The sequence below is a fragment of the Mustela erminea genome, chromosome 11 (genome assembly GCF_009829155.1).
Source record: "Mustela erminea isolate mMusErm1 chromosome 11, mMusErm1.Pri, whole genome shotgun sequence".
Classification (NCBI taxonomy): domain Eukaryota; kingdom Metazoa; phylum Chordata; class Mammalia; order Carnivora; family Mustelidae; genus Mustela; species Mustela erminea.
The window spans coordinates 3,197,418-3,212,594 of NC_045624.1; the positions used below are offsets into that span (position 1 = coordinate 3,197,418).

Consider the following 15,177-nt stretch of genomic DNA (forward strand, 5'->3'; position numbering starts at 1 on the left):
CACCACCTCCCTGCCTCCACCTGCTGACCCCCGGCAGAGGCCTGACTGACACTCAAAGGGCAGTTTGCCAACAGCACCCCGTGACCTGGCTTTTAAGGACACCCCGTGGTCTCGGGCATGTCAAAACTCCTGGTTCATTCGGAGCAGGGAACTCAAGAAGTGATTATCGTGACATCGTGCAGATCACACTGTGGGACGACTTCACGGCTTCTCTCCTCTCTCCTCATCCGTCATCAACGTGCCCACCAAACCCACTCACGAATTTCGGTCCACGTTAAGAAAATAAAAGGTTTTCCTTCTTTTGATAATTAATTATCTCTGGTAGCTGTGGTGGCAGCCAAAAAAAATTTAAAAATTCTGAAAGCCCAGAATTAGGTAGGTAGGTTAGGTAGTAGGTTAGGTGGATTGCTTGGTTCTGGAATGAGGCCTGCTGGGGCTCCCTCCACTCTGAAGGATGACTATCTTTCCAGTTTATAATTTCTTAATTATATAACAGATTGCGGAGATGTTGGAGGAGTAACACCGCCCACTCCTGCTCTCTGTTCCCCACCTCTGATGGAGACATCGACTCTCCCTTCACACGCACCACACACACACACACACACACACACACACACACGTGTGCACACATGCATGCCCGACTACACACAGGAAATCCTGCAAAACCAAGCCCTCTGATGTCTGTTACATTGGCTCCACTGTCCAGCAGAGGCGAGACACTGAAAGGCCCAGGGCAGCCCCCAATTTAAGGCTCATTCAAGCAACTCATCACTTCTGCTCATTAATTTGTGCAGATTCAAAAACTGTGGTTATGGACTTGGCTGGAAGTCCCCTCGTAGCAGATGCGTCGGTAAAACTTGCCAGGCCTTGACGTTTGTGTGCATTATCACATGACCGAGGAACACTGAACACTTCCTCTCCCATTTTCAGGCTTTGTCCTACAGGACCGCGCAGGAGCAAAGCAACCCCGTAAGACGGGAAAAGACCGCTGGGAAATTAAAACCTACTATTCAGCAGAATACGATACTACAAGGCACTCTTTCTATCACACACAGAGCGTAGCCTGGGGTTTTTCAAATTATATGGCTTCCTCATTGTGGAGAATACTAGGAAAAACTGGGAACATCATAAACCAAAAATTACATTCTGAGTATTCTGTCTGTTCTCATAAACATAGTAACTTCAGTTGCCTTTGAGAAAAGCAGAAACGTGTCCTGACCTGTTTCCGAAACGGGCTGTCTCATTTACAGCTGAACTAACGCGGCCGTGGGTAGGCTATCGTTGCAAATACTCTGGATGGCATCTTCATGGAACATTTTGCTAAACCATTTTCCTTGACAGCAGTTGGAACCCAGGATCACAGACGGAACGACCTGCACTCCCAATGATGAATTCCTTCCAGTTTTTAGTAACAGAAAAAAATGCTCCAACCACCGAGCAGAGAGGATGATCCCTGGGAACGTCTCTGAGCCCTAATTGTTGTTGCGAAGGCCCTGGCAGCTCCGTCCTACATGAATCAGCTTCGCGTCTCCGCGCGTAATTGCCGCTAACGAGCTCGCCCACGATAATGGACTGCTAAGCTGGAACCGAGGAACGGATCTTTCAGGAAGAATTTGAGTCATTTTTCCTCCTCACTACATTACAATGATGGCTGTTCATAAGAGAAGCAATTAAGTATTCTCTATTTAATGCCTCGCCGTGTCACTCAGCAAACCTCATCTCCACACGCATTTCCTCATTTCTTTTATTACCAATGACACAGACTCCCTCATTCCTCGGGAGGACTCAGAGACCGGCTCAGGCCGGTGGCCTCCAGGAGGGACTGCTGCTCACCTGGGGAAACTGAGGCCCCGCCATCTCCTCCAAGCTGCTCACCGTCCCGTCTGAGTCTCTGCCTCGCTTCTCCGACCTTCCACGCCGCGGCACCCCCTGAAACGCCTGCCTACGGTTCGCAGCCACGTGTGTCCTCCGTCCCTGCCGGGGGCGTGGCCCCGTTTTGCCACAGCTGCCCTTGTCCTCCCGCCACCCGTGCTCACGGCCCCCGACTGCCGCAGACTCCCGACCCTCTCCCCCCCGCGGGCCCCGCCTGGCCCCACTGCCCTCCCCCACCCCGTGAGTCTCCACGGCTCCTCCCGAAAATCACGTCTTCCAAAACACCATTGAACTCCCGACTTCCCTCACCTGCCGGATTTCCAGCCCCAGCTGGTACCAAACACCGGACCCCAACGAGCCTGCTGACCCCCCAGCGGTCGGGCGGGCGGCTGGCCTTCCTGCTGCCTGAGACTCCCGGCTCCCTTCAAGCCACACTGCCTCAGACCCTCCCACGCCTCTGTTGCCACGGTCACAAGTAACCTCACCTCACAACTTACAGGGAAAACAAGGAAACGCCTCAAAAGAAAGTCAGTGATCCTCTCACCACCCTTAGACGTCTTCAGTCGCCTCCTCCTTCCTTCCTGAACCACCTGGGGCCCTTTCCCAGAAGCCTGATGCTCTGGAGAGGGCACAGGGAGTTCAAAGGCCCTGGGGCCGCACATTAGAGCCACAGAGAGAAGGCCGCTACGGCCAGACAGAGCAGGTGGAGCAGGACATGCAGGCCCCAGGCCTCTGCAGACACCAGCCTCCCACCAGTCTGTGCCGAAAGCCACGGGCCCAGGGGACCGACCTGACCTTATTTCAGTCAGAAAGAGCATCTGGTGCCTGTGGAAACCAGCCCGGAGAGGGAGGAAGAGGAGCGGCAGAGAGACCGAGGCTACCGAGGCAGCGGTCAGCTTGCCGTGCTGAGAGGGGAGAGGCTTCCCGGCACTCGCAGCCCACGGCACACGGGCCATGGGCCACGGATGGCCACACCCACCCGTGCTGCAGGCCCCGCCTCCTCGCAGGGCTCCTGGTGGATCGTCCACCGTGGGTCGCGGAAGCAGCCTCTTTCTGCAGCTTCACCCCACGAACCAGGACGTCAGGTACCCCACGGAGACTGTACTCGAAGTGTGCGTCTTCAAACTTTCTGATCCGTGCGCTATTTCAAGGATCCTAGACCCGCCCCCCCCCGCCAGAGCATCTCACACACACACACACACACACACACACACACACAATGACCTCAACAATGTTTGCATTTGGTTGAGAAAAACACTGCTATTTGAGCCATGGATTTCTATGTTGTTTTATGTTTTTAAATTTAGCTCCGGGGCGCCTGGGTGGCTCAGTGGGTTAAGTCTCTGCCTTCGGCTCAGGTCATGATCCCAGGGTCCTGCGATTCAGCCCCGCATCGGGCTCTCTGCTCAGCAGGGAGCCTGCTTCCTCCTCTCTCTGCCTGCCTCTCTGCCTGCTTGTGATCTGTCTGTCAAATAAATAAATAAAATCTTACAAAAAAAAATTTAGCTCCAAAACCTGAAGAGAAAGGCACGTAGACAAAACACTCAAATTGTGTGCGTATGTTTTGAACCAGCTTTGTGTTAAAACCATACAACTATAAAAAATAATAAACTAAAAGACGCTAAGAGCCTATCATTTCAAAACAGTAAAAAAACCAACCAAACTTCCAGGGGAGGAAGATCTTATACCTGGTCAGTGACACCAGACAGGTGGCTCCCGGGAGGCGGAAACCTACGCCGTCGGCCTTACGGAGGCCTGGCCCTCGTGTGGTTCTGCAGGGACGGGGCTCTGCTGGACTTCCATGAGCGTGTGGAACCACATGCGGAGCGCTCCGAGAGGTGCTGTGTGCAAACAGGCGCTCAAAACACGAATGACACTGTTCAGTCGTCGAATAGAAGACGCGGCCGGCAGATAACCGGGCCTTGGGCAGTCACCAGCCCACTCTCAGGGTGCCCACACAGCAGTGTGCGCTATCTCCTGCCCGGATTCTGCTAAAGGAAAGACGGTCGGAACGGAGACAGTGGATCTGATCACGGAATAAAGAGGGTGAGGGCTGGGCGTACTGCGCGTTCCCAGAGACAGGCCCAGAAAAGGCTCTCAGATAAAGTGGAAAGATGTGGTCCAACAGCCCGAGAATTAAGAAGTACGTCTCCCTTATAGACACCCTGGACAGAGACTTCATTGGTTCTTCCCAGCGAGAAGGGGTGTGCTAAGAACCACGGGACCACGCGACAACCATGGCTGTGTTTGCTGCAGGAGGTCATCTCCCGGAATGACGTAAAATCATCTGCAGCAGAGTTAACCCCTGAATATGGGACAACGATTTGCCGCTAATCCCTTGTGTTTATAAAACTGCCGAGATGTAGGTGATGGGTGACCCCACCTGACAGGTGCATGGCCGATTCAGGGCACGGTCACCCCACCAAACGTGCTTGGTCAGGACAGTCCAAGCTTTATCTGAGTTAGAAGATCACAGTTCCTCAGGCGGCATGCGCGGGTGACAGGGCCTCCCCACGAGGGCAGGAGCAGCCCAGGAAATGATCAAATGGGAAGCTGCTTCAGACTTCTGCCTTGAAAAGCCCAGCATCACCTCCCCCTTTCTCAGGTCAGAGCTGGATAAACCTGGGTGCAGGAAAGCAGGGACTAGAAGCTGGACATGACCCCTCTCTCCGACAGGGAACAGGGTCCGGGAAGCTCAGGGACCGGGGGCTTCGTGCTGTGACACCGGCTTTTACCACTTCTCTTGAGTTAAATCAGAGATGGCAGAAGGTCTACAAGTTTTCAGTGTTAGAGGCTCAGGAAGGCTCTACGGCCCACCATCTGCATTTAGAATAGCAAATTACTTGATTAATTTCCCCAACGAGTAAGTGGTGTCATCATTAACGACTAATATATAATCCGTAGAAGAACAAAAGAACATAACAGTATTTCTTTGTATGCTTTCCTTTTCCAGCACAAACCCTTAAAGCTCTTTAAGATACGTACCAGGAAACCACGAGAAATATGTCCACGTTTAATGACCTAATGATTTCTCCCTGCATTCTAATTTTATTGCTAAATTTGAGATTCTGGAGGTAGTATATATAAAAAAAGAGTAAGTTTTCACTTGGGTTCCTAAGAGGATCACTGTAACACCGAGTTCCCATGGATTTATGCCGTGACTTTACGCCACCGAGCTTGAAAGTAGAATACAAATAAAATAATAAAAGGGATTACACAGAGGAGAATCCACTCCTATCAGGATCTGGGCGCAGTGCCTTCTGACATGACTCAGTTAATTGCAGGATGACCCAGGCAGGAGGGTTATTCCATCATCGGTCCCCATAATTCCCCAAGTCAGTAATGAGCAACACGGTATCCCCGCTTCTCTGATGAAAATTAAAGTGGTTTGGTCCCCCTCGGTCATCAGCAAGCCTCTGGCAGAGGAGTGAGGACCGCCTGGTGTTTCTGTCCCCAGCCCAGCCCTCCCCAGGCTTCTTCAACTTCTCGGCACTCAGGGCTGGGGAAGAAAGCGGGTGATTATCCCCCGCAGGGGTCCTGCCTTCTTTAGCACGATGCAGGACCCTCTAGAGCCCCCCTAGATGGGGGGAAGCGTACTTCCCTACACACGGTGTGCCAGGCAGCGTCTGAAGGGCTCCCAATGACGCCCACTGCCCGCACCCGCTCCCTGCGGAGGCCCCTCGCCTCATGAGAGGGCTGAGCCCAGGGACGTGTTTCTCACAAACAGAATGCCATCGGGAAGGCTTGGCGGACAACAGGACACAAGCGCTGGACGTGCTGTCTCCCGGATGCCCCAGGCTCAGCCTGTTGGCTGCTCTGACGAGTCCGAACGCCCCAGCCTGCGTGTGGGGAGCCGGCCTGAGTACCAAACGCATGAAGATGATCTTGAGCCAGCGATGGGGGGAGATGGGAGATTAAAAAAACCCAAAACCCCAAAACAAAAAAATTGTCTTTCTCTGAGGAGCTGACAATGAAAAAATGGGCAAATAAGGGTGCCTGGGTGGCTCAGTGGGTTGAGCCTCTGCCTTCGGCTCAGGTCATGATCCCAGGGTCCTGGGATCGAGTCCCGCATCGGGCTCTCTGCTCAGCAGGGAGCCTGCTTCCTCCTCTCTCTCTGCCTGCCTCTCTGCCTACTTGTGATCTCTGTCTGTCAAATAAATACACAGAATCTTTAAAAAAATGGGCAAATGAAACCAGTTAATGTCAAACAAGTAGGAGGTGACGGTAACATTGCCATCTGTCTGAAAAAACGAGAGGAAGACACACACAATTGCTCTGAAAAATTAACCTTCAACGATCCGCCCTTCAGCTCTTCTTGTCCTCCAGACACGGCCTCACCACCTGTATCCAAACGTCTGGACCGTCCGTCCCTGTTCCTCATCCTCTCCCGGCCCCCTGCGCGTGCGGACTGCCCTACCCAGCCCGCCCCCTTGGGCTTGCTGGCGCTTGTTGGGTTGGCCCACCCTTCGGGGACGGAGGACAGAGGCGGAGGGACGACACTCCCTCTTGCAGCCCCCAGGAGACTTCCAAAGTGCACAAGGCTCCACAGAAGGTCCGAGGGCATCCAGAGCACGCTGGTCACGACGGTGACCCACCCTGCGGCCGAGAGGACTTCAGCGTCTTGTGGACGGCACCTCTGGCCGCAAGGAGGAGAGGGGTCACCTGCAGAGAAGGAAGCCCTGCCTGGGGGCTGCGCCCAGAGCTGCCACAACCTCCCGATGGCCCAGTGAGGGCCTTTCCCTCCCCCTGGGAGCGTTTGCTTTCTGTTACACACAGGATAAGGTGCTTTGTTGCCTTTCCTCCTGCCGCTCAGCCTCTCTTCTTACTTGCTGGAAGATTCATCCTTGATAATCTTTACAACGTACCCAATCTGCAAGGCCCAGTCTCCAGCCTTCTTCACTCCCATACCCTCCCCGCCGTGGTCCCCGTGGGTGACGCCAGTCATGCCCATGGTTGTATTTTCCGCCTTTACGTTAATTACTTTGAGGATTTTCTCTATTTCAGACACTGCTTTGGGAATTCACACCCATCTTTCCGGTTACCGACTTGTAAATTGTAAACTCTTATGAAAATCCCAGAGTCCCTTGAAACTCAGTAGCAAAAGCAAACCCGTGAACAGGTCCAGATTCTGCTACCCTCCCTGCGGCCCCAAACCCGGCGGGTGGGCCTCGTCTTCCTTCTAGCCTCACCGGGTTCTCTGTACCTCTTCCCCACCACCACCTTCAGGCCTCGAGGACTCCGTGTCCAGCTGAGGATTGGACGCCTCCTGGAAGCCTTTCTGGGTCTACCTAACCGGGCCGAATCCTTTTGTCTGATGCTCAGGAAACTCGGCAGTTCACTGTGGTCCGGTTTGCGCGCTTCCGTGACTACGGTCCAAGCTCTGTGTTGCAAATAACGTATCTTTTCTGCACACATTAAGTGCCTGTTTTTGTTTTTGTTTTTGATAAAAAAGTAACTGGAGGCATCACCGTGGGCTAGAAGCTCGAATCTTCCTGAGGAAAGAACCCCATGTCCAAGCCCTGGCGAGGGACACTGTTGTTGGGGCCCCCGTGTCTGCCAGCTAAGTGTCCCCCATGTGCTATCACAATCGTCCCCACAGCAACATGACTAGATACACACTGACCCCCGTTTAAGGCAAGAAGCCGGGCTCAAAAGAGGCAGCAGTCTGCTCTGACACGCACTTGAGCCTGGCGACATCCCACTGTCCACCGTGGGCAGGCAGCAGAGAGAAGCAGGCTCGGGAGGGTTACCGTTTTCTGAATGCAATGTGCGGCATTTGGATTTTGGGGGAGAAGCTGTAACCCAATATTCTATTTTTGCACATTTTTTTCACATGTTTTATTGCACATGAAACATTTATTCTATCGTGAAACATTATTCTATCAAAGGAGAGATGCCTGGTAATTAGACAGTTGGTTCCTACAAAAAATATTGTTTTTATGATCGTCTTTGCAATGAAGAGTTGAATGAGTTCCTAGAAAGAAGGTATCCTGGCTGTCTTTGAAACACACAGATAAGATCGTGATAAACACGGTCCCAAAGACAGAACTCCAGTTCCCTTACCATTAGATGCGAATCCCTTGTTGTAATACCCTCTTGGGGAACACTGTACAGCCCTCCTGAGAATATGAAAAAATTCCAAAACATCCTGCAGTAAAGAAACTTATTTAATTTTACTTAAACTTGAGTTCTTAACTGTATTTGAATATGAGACTTTTTTTTTTTTTTTTAAGGACATCGGGGATAATCACATTGACACTGAAAATGAAGTTGGAAGTCCTGCTTTGTTCTACTTCCTCCACTATTAGAGACCGAGAATCTCCTCTTACAACCTGGGCCCTTTTCTAAAAGTATCTGCCTCTCGGTTTACCCAGCTAGAAAGTGATTCCTAAAACCCAGCTCCCAGTCTCCTCGGCGGAGACCCCACTAGAGGGCTAACGCGTCCTGCAGAGCCGAGCCCTGGCTTAATCGCGCGAGGGGAACTGCTCACTCTTTGGAAACCAGGGACGGTGCTGCTTTGATTCAACTGTCAAGTACCCATTTTCACAGATTTTTTTTTTTTAAGGTAGTGCGCACATTTTCCACACTCGAATTATTTTTGTTGCTCACTAAATCCACTCTGAATGTCTTCTGTTTTTCCTCGGTTGAGGAAAGAAATGACGCAATCCTACTCTGAAGGCAAACAGACGCTGCGTGGAGAGAGAGGGTTCTTCCAAGGTTCTTGCTTCCCTGTGTGTTCTGTACGGCGGAGGCTCACATTCAGCAAAGAATTCTTCACTGAAGCAGCCAGCACTTGGAAGGGGAGCCCAGGGCGCTCTTGCAGAAGGAGCATGGGGGAAACACAAGAGGTGGCGAGGTCCACCACGCATAGAACCACAGAACGTGGACGAGCCCACACGCTTCCATGAAGCATGTGGAGAGGACGACCAGGGAGAACAAATAACTCAACATTGTTCTGAAGGCTTCCAGAAGCAGGAGGCTCCCATCGCGGGGGTGCTCCTATTGCTAAAAGATGGTCTGGAGTAAGAGGACCCGAAATCTGTCTTTCTGTGCTTTTCTCCCTTGGGTGTTGGCTGTGTCTTCCCGAGAACCCCAGGACAAAGCCATTACCTCATCCCCATGAAAGTCCTTCAAGGATCTGCTGATTTTTTTCTCTTATTCAAGGGTAGAAATTATATTTTTGGTAGTTTCCATGAAAGGACCAGAAGCACGCAGTGATCCACATACAAATCCGTGTACTTGAAGCTTAAAGAGGCGAGGGCTAGGGCTGGGTGTAGGACATGCAGAATCACAAGGCTAAAAGTTGCCTTTTACCATATCCACCCCACTAACCATCCCCCATCCGACAGATAAAGGTGACCAGCGATTCCACAGAATGTGGGTGGGAACAATGAAAACTTTTACATAATGGACATTAAAAAAAATTAGAAAATGGAAAAGCAGAGGTGGAGTTTTTTTCTTTTAAAGATCTACATTTCAATGGAAAAAAAAAAAAAGAAAGTTCCCAATAAATAATCCAGTAGTCAAATAAGTCTTAAAAGAAAGTCTAAAATTTCTAGGATTGAACTTGCATCTCCACGTAAACCAGCCAGCCGGCTGGCCCCGTGGCGCGTAACGCCACAAGCTTGCCCTCCTCTTGCTGGGACAAGAGCCTCTCAAACCCACCAGGACACTGTTCAGGCTGGGATGACAATGCAGGTCCCCTGAGGGCTCACAGCAGCGTGACAAAACTCTGGACAGAATGGTCTCAGAAGAACTGGAAAGGCAGGAGAAGTCTATCTCTTACTCGCTGGAGACTCAAGTTCCAGAAATGCACATTTCTAAAGTTGCTAATCTCTTGTAAGCTGAACATCTGCTTTACTTACACAAATAAATTTCACCTTCTAGCTCATTTAAAATTAAAGAGCCAAGATGAATTTTAAAATATGAGCCTGTTAAAACACACAAACACAAAAAAAAAAAAAAAAAAAAAAAAGAGCTAGTTTTAAGCTGCCGCTAAAGCCCAGGGTGAGATTTTTATGGAAAACTCTGGTGTGGCTTTATGGGAGACTCACAGATGAAGTGCTAAAAACAGGGATTTATATAATGAAAGTGATATTTCAAGTCTTCTCTAGAATACTACAATGGCTAGGAGATAATTAACATTTTATTTTAGCTTAGGGAGAACCTGGCAGTTGCTTTTTTGTTCTCAGGATAAAATTTATGGTATGATTGAGAAAATGGGAAGAAAAATGACTGCACGAAAGGGTAAGATAAATCTTTATAAAAAGACAACGTCTCACCCTCTCCCTCAGGAAAATCCTGTGAAATGGCCCCTAAAGGAGTGATTTTTTTTCTCCCCCAGCCAAAGGGATTTTTATACCTCTCTTCCTCTCCTAGGTGGCAGTGTGGCGTAAAAAGAGGACTCACCCACGGTTTTCAGGATTCCAAGATCACTCAGAAGGAAGGTTCAAGGGAACATACTTAATAAGGTCTCAAAAGAGAGAAACATTTTTTTTTTTAATAGACAGAAGTGGTACTTACTGGCTCCACATTGTATGAAAACAGAGCGTACTCCTTATCTGGCGATATTTCATATCGGATGGCTCTTAATGATTCCTAAAAGAAAAAAAAAAACACAAAGGATTTTACAGCGTTACATAGACATAACGCAGCTCAGAATCTCGCAGCAAATCCGGGCTTGCTGGCGGCGTTTTCAAAACCTGCTAATAAAATCTGTTTGCAGGCGACTCGCTGAAGTGTATGCAGGATGGCAGTATCCTTTCTTTGAGAAATAATATTCAGGGAGTTGGTACCTTTTCACATCCCCCCCCCCCAAGTTGCAGCAATGCAATACTTTCGGTATCTGTGGAAACAAACCAATGGAAGTAAAGCTGGAGCCCAGGAAGCCCTTCACCACCAAGACTCCCATCATCCCCTCATCTGTAAACACGGTTTCCCGTGTCCCTTTGTACGGTTAAAAGCTTACGAAGCAGACTGGTTCATTAAAGAGAATCACACTGTACACGTTCCTTTGCAGCTGGCTTTTAAGCCATCATGGACACCGACCCACAATTTGGTCAGTGTGCAGACGACGAACCGGACCTCTTCCTTCAAATGTCTTCATGGCACACCAGCATTTTTACATACATGACCTCATCACAAAGGCCGCTTCCCTTTAATCTCCCTCCCCGCCTTGGCTGCCCTCCCCCTGCTGGGCAGACCCCCTGCGCCCGCTCGAAAGAGCCCTTTCCATCAGCCTGGTGCGGGCCACCCTGCCGACAAGCCCACGACCAGGTGCAAACATACAGATGTAACCACAGTGGAAAGTGACACAGCGTCACACGCATCGTCACTGGGGTTTTCCTTGCCACAACCGTTCGGCCCGGATTGCCGATCTTCAGAGCCTGCCTGGTACTCGGTGCCGTGCATACACCTTGATTTACGCACTCAGTCCTTCCTAAAAGGTAGTCCCAGAAGCTTCTTGGTACTCATGGTAGTTGTGTTCTGCAAAGTGTCCACAGAGTCCGAGTTAGAGACTACGGAGGCACACTGCCCCTCGGGGAAACGCAGGGCTAGGTTTTGGCAAGGCTCTGGTCACAATCCTCTTGTCGACCGAGCAGCGCAGAAGCCTGCCTCACGCGTGTTTCTGTTTACACGGTCTTTCTGAATATAGGCCTTTGATGCATGAACACGGAACTCACAGGGACAGCGTGCGACTCGGGCCTGGACACGGCTCATCTAACACGGTTTTCTCTGTAAGACCGCCTTCTTGCATTTCGGATCACTGCCCTGAGCTTTGGCACTCTCCCGAGGGGCCGTTCCAAGCAGCACGGTCTCCAAGGAAAAGTACAAAAACATGGAAAACATGGCACTGCCCAGGCCACACCCACTAAAACACACTCGTTCACAGTGTGAACTCTGGAACGCCAATGTTTTTGCCACCATGCTCACGCCTGGAAATGTCCGCAAAAGCTCCAGGAGCGTGGGTCTGGATGTCACACACACATTTTAGCACACGGGCGAGCCTGCAAACACAGAAGTTTTGAGTGGTGAGCATGGGCTGTCCTGTGTGTCGCTGTAATAAAACCCTCCATCTTTCTTTACTGGTGGCTGTGATTTTGAACAGTTTTTTTTATGGGACAGATATCTAAGGGTGCGGTTGGTGATTTACAAGTGCTTTTGAAAAATGCAAATAGATAAAACTGGTTTTCAGAAATGTGTTTGGAATTGACACTCTCACTGCTGATGAACGAATGCATCCTTTCCCGTCCTCGGGCAGCAGGGCGCAGTAATCTGTATTCTTGGGTCTGAACCTCTGCTGCACGGACCGTGATGCCTCACGGAGAGCTGAGTTAATCCTTCCCCGCTGCGGGCACTTTCCATGCTCACTGGGTATGTTCTGGGCAGTATGGACTCTATCTTTAGAAACTGAGCATCCCTAATTCCTTGAAGGGAGTTAACGCTCTGCGTTTCCCCCTGTCTTCTCCGCAGTTCCCTCCGACCACGTTTTCATCCGCTCTCCACACAAACTCCTCTTCTCAGGGTTACCAGACGCCACCGGCTTCATGCCGTGATGACTTCTCAGTTCTCCTCCTGGCACACGGATCACCTTCTCCTTCTCAAAACCCCGTCCCCACGTGGCGTCCGGGATGCACCCTGACTTTCTCCTAGCTCCTCCTCAATGTTTCTCTTCGTGCACTATGGCTGGTTCCCTTCTTTTCCCTGACCTCTGAATGTTGGAGTAACCAACACTGATTACCAGGTTTCTCTGCTTTTGACCAGAAATCACATCCCAGGTGATTCCATCCAGCCTCGTGGCTGTGAAAAGCAGATACCTGCTGAAGATTTGAATGGCCACATGGCCAAGACCCCCTGAACCCGGCTGGACCTGACTTTGAGCTTCAGGCATGTATACCCCATGGCCCCCACCCCCCGGTCTCCACGGAATGTCAAGGGGGTGTCTCAGTGTAGCGGACATGAAACAGCCTCTCACAGCCCACCCCCCGCCCTCCAGCCCCGGGGACGGCCCTCCTCATCTCAGACATGCCACCCCCCCGCCACTCAGCCGCTCTGGCCAGGCCACCGGCTCTGCTTTCTCTTCTGTCTCTAGCCTGGCGGAAAGCGCTGGGGGTCTTCTGTCAAAGTCTATCCAGAGCAGCTCCCCCCTCCGGCCCCCACCCTGGTCTAAGCATGGGTCCTTCTTCTTGGGCCACTGCAGTGAGCTTCCAGCTGCGTGTCAGGCTCTGACTTTGCCCCCCCCCCCCGTTGTCTATTCTAGCCCCAGGGGTCAGAGCCGTCTCTACCACAGAAATCATCACCCTGCCCCCCACTCACAGCCCCTTCAGCTTCTAGCACACGTGGACTGAAAGTCAAAGTTCCCACTGAACAGTGGGGCTACTGCCTGGTCCCATCAGCTCTCCGTCCCCATCTCAAGGTGGTCCCTTGAACCCCTCCCCCCACCCACGCCACCGTCCACACGTTCCCAGAACAGGCCGGGCACAGGCTGGCCTTGTGGTCCTTGTCATGGTGTTGCTCCTGCCTAAAACACCCTGGATGGTCACCTGTCAGCTTTCTTCTCGAAAACCTCGTAAGTGAGGCCTTGCCTCTCTTGAGTGGCCGTGACGTCTAGAAACCCCAACAGTCTACCTCTAACGTTTCCTACCCCTCTTCCCTGATTTTTCTAGGCTTCATCATTATTACAAGAATGTGCATTTAACTTATTTATCTTATCTAGTGCCCGTCCCCTTCACTAAAATGTAAGCTCCTTGAAAGGAGGGCTTTTAAAAGAAATCTTCAGTTTCTCTCAGCAAGGCTTTGTAGTTTCCAGGGTACAGATCTTGCCCATATTTTGTTAAGTGTACCCCAAAGTATTCGGTATTACTGATGTTTTGTATACATAAAAACATATCCATGTCTCAATATCCGATTGTTTATTGCTAACAGACAGAAATAGAGTTAATTCTGGTACCCTGAACCTTCTCTTCTGCAACCCTGCTTAATTTCATTAATTGCTCTAACAGGTTTTTGGTAGATTCTTTAGAATTTCCTATGTAATCAGATTTTCTGTGACCAAAGAGTTCTTTTTCTTCCTTTCCTAACTGGATGAGTGTTTGCTTCTTTTTATAGCCTAATTACACTCCGGAAAGCCGCTAACACAATGCCCAGTAGAAGTCAGGAGGGCGGGCACCTCGCCTTTCCCCCGATCTTAGGGAGAAGGCATTCACTCCCCACTATTTGGTGGACTAGCAGCAGGTGCTCAGCAGACATCTGTTATCAAATGAAGGCCTTCCTGTCTATTTCCAGTTTGCTCAGAATTTTAATAATGGATGTTGAGTTTTATAATGAGTGTTGAATTAACTCAAATGCCTTTTCTGTATTTACTGAGATGATTACGTTGTTCTGCTTTTCCTAAATCCATCAAAATGGTACATTTCATTGATGCTCAAATGCTGAGGCAAACTTGCATTCCTTGGATAAACTCTATTTGGCCGCAATGAATTTGCCTTTTATACATTACTGGACGGGAACTGCTACTCTGTGGAGGATTTTTGTGCCTGTTTCATGAGGGAAATTTGTGGTTTTCTTTTCTGCTAATAACCTCGTCTGTTTATTTGGGGGGCAGTGCTAGCCTAATAAATGACTTAGGAAGTATTTCCTCCTCTTCTGTTTGTTTTGTAACTTAGCGTAGAACTGATGACATGTTTTTCTAAAACACTGAATTCACCAGTGAAGCCATCTGCACCTTGAGATTCCTATATATGGAGTTTTTTGTCTATTAATTCATTTTAAAAAAAAGATTTTATTTATTTATTTGACACAGAGAGAGAACAAGTAGGCAGAGCAGCAGGCAGAGGGAGAAGGAGAAGCAGGCTCCCCGCGGAGCAGGGAGCCCAATGCAGGGCTCGATCCCAGGACCCTGGACCATGACCTGAGCCAACTGTTTTTTCTTCCACGTACAATTGATTTCTTCTCCTTACTGCTTTTCTTCTGTGTAATTACATTTAATTTCTCGTTTTACTTCTAGTTTCTTAAGGTGAAAGCTTAAATCTAATACTATGAACACCTAAAGCTATAAATGGCCTTGTGAGTGCTTCCGACTTGCACACCATAAATTTTGATGTTATACATCCGAATTTTCCTTCATTTCAGAATGTTATCTAATTTCCATCTGGCTTCTCCTTTGGCTGGTTTGTCACTTAAAAGCAGGTTGTTTAATTTTTAATCATCAGGCTACATTCCGGATATTTTCTGCCGTTGATTTCCAGTTTAATTATGCATTTGTTAGAGACGATCCTTTGTATAATTTTCAGCATTTGCGATTGG

General features: G+C 49.8%; 1 protein-coding gene across 4 annotated transcripts in view; it reads right to left on the minus strand.

Moving 5' to 3' along the window:
* The window catches only part of DPP6 (dipeptidyl peptidase like 6), an 854,966-nt gene that overhangs the window by 228,281 nt on the left and 611,508 nt on the right, over positions 1-15,177 (minus strand). For all 4 annotated transcript variants that reach the window (XM_032304848.1, XM_032304850.1, XM_032304847.1 and 1 more), the window contains exon 5: positions 10,396-10,470. In XM_032304848.1, coding sequence (XP_032160739.1) covers positions 10,396-10,470 — 75 coding nt within the window. The remainder of the gene's footprint in view (positions 1-10,395; positions 10,471-15,177) is intronic.